The sequence below is a fragment of the Hakea prostrata genome, chromosome 4, assembly GCF_041222555.1.
Source record: "Hakea prostrata isolate BN-2017 chromosome 4, UWA_Hpros_2, whole genome shotgun sequence".
Classification (NCBI taxonomy): domain Eukaryota; kingdom Viridiplantae; phylum Streptophyta; class Magnoliopsida; order Proteales; family Proteaceae; genus Hakea; species Hakea prostrata.
In genome coordinates, this window is record NC_142603.1 from 38,193,149 (window position 1) to 38,198,960 (window position 5,812).

General features: G+C 39.7%; 1 protein-coding gene across 1 annotated transcript; it reads right to left on the reverse strand.

Moving 5' to 3' along the window:
• Positions 1-1,649: 1,649 nt before the first annotated feature.
• LOC149018812 (LEAF RUST 10 DISEASE-RESISTANCE LOCUS RECEPTOR-LIKE PROTEIN KINASE-like 1.1) lies at positions 1,650-4,971 on the reverse strand. The gene is made up of 4 exons (XM_089154428.1): positions 4,163-4,971; positions 3,999-4,031; positions 3,132-3,371; positions 1,650-2,764 (listed from the first exon to the last, which is right to left on the reverse strand). The coding sequence occupies exons 1-4, from the start codon at positions 4,935-4,937 to the stop codon at positions 1,827-1,829; spliced, it is 1,986 nt and encodes a 661-aa protein (XP_089010554.1). The 5' UTR covers positions 4,938-4,971; the 3' UTR covers positions 1,650-1,826.
• Positions 4,972-5,812: the final 841 nt, after the last annotated feature.

Below are 5,812 nucleotides of genomic sequence, written 5' to 3' on the forward strand. Positions count from 1 at the left end.
ATGGAACATGCAAAAAAACACAATGTGAATTATAATAAGCATACATCAACAGTGTCTTATACAACCACAACCAATGGCCTAGTGCAGCAATTCATAACATCCTTCCCCACCTAAGTGATGTTGGTGATGTTGGTGTTGGCAACTGCTTGACACAATCACGTTGGACACACTCAAGGACTGCTGAGACAACAGCAACCTTTGGAGGAAAAACTACAGCAATGAGCAAAACCTATACTCCATATATTTCCAAATTCCAAGAGTATAACTAAACAGAGAAAAACAAACCTCGGAAAAGGTTAAAGATGCAGTTCTTTGCTTCTTCTGGCTAGCAAAAATAAGTGCTGACACTGCCTCACTCGAGTTTGTAGCCAACGGCAGGGCTATGAAAGAGATGAAGAACGAAGGAATACTTGTAGCGCTGGAGAACTTGTCAACCGCATCAACAAGAGGGTCTGCAAGGAGAGATGCAAGGAGCCCTAGTTTTGTAGTCAAAAAGAGTTGCTGACTTGTTGCTTACCCCTAGCTGGCTTCAAGGCTTCAACCTTCTACTGTAAAAAATTTGGAGACCAGACGAACCTGACGAAGAGCCACAGAGCAATCGATTAAGGAAGAAAGAAGGAAGAAGGAAGAAGGAAGAAGTAGAAGGAGGAAGGAAGAACGAAGAAGTAGAGAACGAGGAAGTGAAAAACGAAAGCCGGAACGCCGAATGAGTCTCCGTTGAGTCTGTTTAGTGTTCTCTATCTTTGTGACTCTTGTCCTCTGAATCTTCGAAGTGAAGCGTGACTCTCTGAGATAAGTTTAGGGTTTAAACTTTAAAAGGGTTAATATCTTTACGGTATCGGTATAAAATCGGTACGGTAATGGTATCGGTACGGTATGGTACGGTATTTCCGCGGTTGACCCCTCCCGCCGAATTACCAAATTCCGGTAAATCGTCCATTTGGAACGGTTCGCGCTGACGGTTCGGAGGTCGTTTCGGTTTTTAACCAAATTGACACCCTTACTCTCAATGGCCAAGGTTGGGAATACACTTTGTTGATCATAAATTTTGAAGATATTACTCCTCGCATTACCTTTATCAAACGAACAATGGCTACGCTGTAACTATGGTAACATCCATTTGGCAAATACCAAATCCCACCAATCCTATGGTGACTATTGGAAATAAAAATCCGTAACCGTATTCGAAGCTATCTTACCCAAAAATACCAAGACTCATTTCCTAAACTTGATTTTCGTGATTCTTATATACTTTCAACCACCTAACCCAACCTAATTTTTTTTTTTTTGTTTGTTGGGGGGGGCCGGGGGGGCCGCGCGCGCGCCCCCCCCCCCCGGGGGGGGGGGGGGGGGGCCCGCCGGGGGGGGGCCCCCCCCCCCCCCCCCCCGGGGGGAGGGGTCCCCCCCCCCCACCACCCCAACCCAATTTTATACCTAACAACAACAGATCAAATGCTAAATTTGTGCCAAGTCAGATCATTTAGCAAGTTGGTGCTTTTATTCCTTATTCACATGCAAGGCCGGAATAGCATTAACAAAACACCTCATGGGATGGATTTAATCTGTCAAATGAGGTGATGGATTTCATACAGTGAGTCCTCCCTTCCCCCCAACTCCCAAAAAAAAAAAATATTTTTTGGGTGGTGGAATTTATTCTATTTTATTAACAAGAAAAGAAATTGCATTTCCTACATCCTTTTTGCTAAGAATTATAAAGGGGAGGATCTTATCTCAAATTTCTTCATTTGAATATCATGTCTTTATCTATGTGCCATTGAAACTATTTTCATTTTCATTCATAGCAAAATGGTTAGAAACAAATTTAATCAACTGGAACTAGGCATAGTCGGTTGGCTAACCAATTTATCAATTTCCCCAGAATCAGGTGATGCTGTTGGTGGTAGTGTATTCTTGAGCAGCCCCAAATCATAAGCTGCGACAGTCTCTATCTCCTCTTCATTATCCAACCTGCATTCCTGATCAATCGCAATTGCAGTCAGAATTTCCAATACCTCGTCCATAGAAGGCCTCAGTTCCTTCTCATGTTGGAGACAACGGAATGCTAACTCTGCAACCATTGTTACAATCCTCCTTGTTGAGCAATCTGATTCAAACCCTAAGCATGGGTCGACCAAGTCCTGCAAGGCTTCATTCTGTATCTTGTTTATTGCCATGTTTGCTAAATCAATCTCATCCTGATGCCTAGTGAAATCTACAGGGAGCTTAGATGATATAAGCTCAATCAAAACAACCCCAAAGCTATAAACATCACTCTTGTCCGTAAGTTGATAGCATCGATAATACTCAGGATCAACATAGCCTGGAGTACCTTGAGGAGCAGTGGAGACATGGGAGGCATCGGTAGGGAAAAGACGGCTCAACCCAAAATCTGCAACTTTCACATGGAAATGGTTGTCAAGAAGGATATTGCTTGTTTTGACATCGCGGTGTATGACATCAGAAGCATGGAGATAGGACAATGCACTTGCAGTCTCCATTGCTATGCTCATGCGGACAGGCCATGGAAGTGATCCAACATTCCTACGATTCCCATGGAGATGATCAGCAATAGTGCCATTTGGAATGAACTCATACACGAGCAGGAGTTCACGGCTACGGTATGAAGTGCACCCATAAAGAGTAACAAGGTTTTGATGGCGTAAATGGGCTAGGATCTCTATTTCATTCATAAACCGCTCAACATGTTTGTAGTTGCTGTGGTAAAGCCGCTTGATTGCAACATCGCGTCCATCTTGGAGCTTCCCTAATCAAGAACATTTTATTAAGTGAAAATACATGATTGACAATCTATAGAATACTGCTTGGGACTCTAATACAAAACTTCAAAAGATTCGATTGAGATTAGGGGGTTTAATTAAGCACAAGGTTGCTTAAAATATTACACCCTAAATATCAAGATCAGCTACTTTCAACTAGTATTTATGAAAGCACCAGGGTTTATTGTTAATGGATTCTAACACAATGCCCACAACATCGCCAGATTGTAAACAATCTGATGGCCTATATTAGAATCAGGTTAAGATGAACATAATGTGTATGTCAAAGTTATTGGGTTCAGTAGGAAAAGGAAAAGGACTGCGTTTGGATGTGGGAGGTTTTGTCTTTCTTACCACGGTATACAGTACCATAGCCACCATCTCCAACTTCATTAACAGAACTGAAATTATCGGTTGCTTCTTCTAGTTCTGCATAGGAGAAGATGGGGACTCCAAGGCGAATGCTGCTCTTTTCATTGTCAGTCTTCAAGGAGAAGTCACATTTTCTGCCAAGGCTATGGCCAGTCTTGTATTTGTAGATTATAAAGAAAATTAAGCTTGTCAAAAGCATTCCTGCCACAACTCCTGCTACACCTGAGAATGGATGAGGAGACTATTAGAACTTTTCATTCGCAATGGATCTGAAATTCCACAGTGAAGTAAATGTAGACTTAAATATAGACAAGGAAGATTTGATACTAAAAAGTCACTCTAGTTGCAGGAAAAATTTGTGATGTTTTAGAGAGAAACTGCTATAGACCCAAGAGACAATTTAGAGTAAAGAGACTGCAGGCAGTCTATAATGGTGTTCTTAAACGCTAAGCTAATAGAGAATGTATTTGATGAAAAGATAGAGTTACGTGGAGAGATTGGAGACTTTGAGAGGAAGTACTTACTGAAGTGCAGCTTCTTTCCCAAAAATAAAATTGCTGGCCAATTTATGAGCAAACTATATATGCATCTCCTGGGTTCGAAAACTATTATGTTTACACTCACTGAAGTTTATTCTATCATATTTGCACCTTTTATGTTTCAAAGTATATATCAATCGCACTTTTACTGTTAAAATAATGAGGTTAAATGATCACTCATTATGTTCCATATTTTCAAAATTCCCAAACTATCATCCTTTACCTTTGGATCCATTTCAGCTTTCAAGGAAAAAGATAAGATAAGATAAAATAAATAAATAAATAAATAATAAAAAAAGAGAATAGCTACCTATTGCAATGATCTTTCTTTGGGACATTTTTCCTGTAGTATTGGTGAACACAAAAAACACACATGTCAGTTTATGTATTAGCTTAGACATCGAGAATAAGCTACCTTACTACATAGAAGGGCTGAAAAAAATTCAGATTAAAAAGACAGCCTTCAGCAGTTACCTTTATCTTTCCATCGTGGATCTGAACATGAAATAGTTTTATTACGGTGGCTCACACATTTGGTTCCATTCTTGGTACAATCATCACATACTGTTGGGAGTTTCCAACGGAGACGAAACCCGACCGAGAATAACTCCGAGAATAACTTCGAGATAGGACTAACCGGTCCATGGGATGTGGAAATGTTCAGATCCGAAGGAAGATAAACCTCTTTGCAGACATTGAAACTGGATTGAGTTGCAGATGGAGAAGGTGCAGGTGCAGATGCATGTGGTAAGGCCTCAACTGTGCAGTTGTTTGCTACTTGATTATCAGGTTTGCATACTCTTAGTGTAAGATTATGGCTTATCACTTCTGCTGAAAGATACCTGAAAATGGGTGGCATTGAACTGAAATTCTTGAAAAGGAAGTTACATCTCTCATTGTCACTGTAAAAGTCATGGCTGAACCTCCGATCATGAACTAATGCAGTCTTGTTGCTGTAGTCGATGCTTTTAACCTCGTAGCCGTTTCCACCAATATACCGATCATCCATGGTATCTGTCAATGTTGTTGCATCATTTTGACACTGAAGGAGCTCTAATGCTTTGCTGCAGCGCCAGTTATAATTATAGAAGGGATAGCTAATATTTAGGTTTCCGCAGAAATGGAAACTGGAACAATTACCTGAGACTTTATGTCCTTCCGAGAGAATAGGTAGATGCAATAGGAGAAAGAGGAGAAAGACAACAACAAAGAAGCCATTGAAGGGTAAAGGTAAGAGCATAGAACCCATCTCACTTTACTAAATTAAAACATCTCCAGAACTCTCTTCCTTTAAAATATATTCCACTGTCTTCTCACTAGTGGTTCAATACATTTGCTTTAAAAACTATAGATTAAGCTGAGAAATTTTTAGTGGTTACCCTTCCCCCGCTTGACCCGTTTGTTGACTTTGTACAAAATAAATATCACCTGCCAAAACTTTAGTTGATTATGAATACTTGACTTTTAATCAGTCAGCTTCTTAGGTCGGCAAGGTCAAGATAGAGTTTCAATGAAAGCGCGTATCTGAAGAGTGGACTTTTTGAGTGGTCTTTGGCTACATGTTTATGAATACCTTGAAGTCCAATCCAGGGAAAAAAAAATACAAACTCTCTCGTGTTCTCTTTCCTTTTAATATATATTTCAACACGGGATCCATCTTTCATTTGTTAACTAATATTAATAGACAATTTAATGCTTTCATTAAAAAAAAAATAATAATAATAAATAAATAAATAAATCTCATGTTACTTTAGACTTTCGTGTGTTTCAAAGAGAGAAGACTGTATAGTTAAAAATAAGGTAAACTAAACTCCCCAACAGGTGTCAACTTTGGATTAGAATTGATAATGAAACTCAAACCCGTCCTGCAAGGAATTGGGACTAGACCCACCCAATATTTTAGTGGCACGAATCTGGTCCTATGATTTGATTCAGTTAATTTATATGTAGGAGATTCAAGGTAATCTACGCATTCTTGAATATAAAGATTAAATTGTCTTTGACGGAGTTGAAGAGATGATCATGAGTCTTACCCCGAGAAAGTGAGACAGACGACACTAACAGTAACATTTTATGGCTTTGGAAAGAAAAAGGGGGCAAAGACCCCCAAACATGCTTTATTGC

Coding starts and splice junctions, on each gene's coding strand:
- LOC149018812 (XM_089154428.1), bottom strand. CDS start 4,937: ATGGGTTCTATGCTCTTACCTTTACCCTTCAATGGCTTCTTTGTTGTT. Junction 3,372..3,998: donor AAGAAAGATCATTGCAATAG/GTAGCTATTCTC, acceptor ATCCATTCTCAG/GTGTAGCAGGAGTTGTGGCA. Junction 2,765..3,131: donor CTATGGTACTGTATACCGTG/GTAAGAAAGACA, acceptor GTTCTTGATTAG/GGAAGCTCCAAGATGGACGC.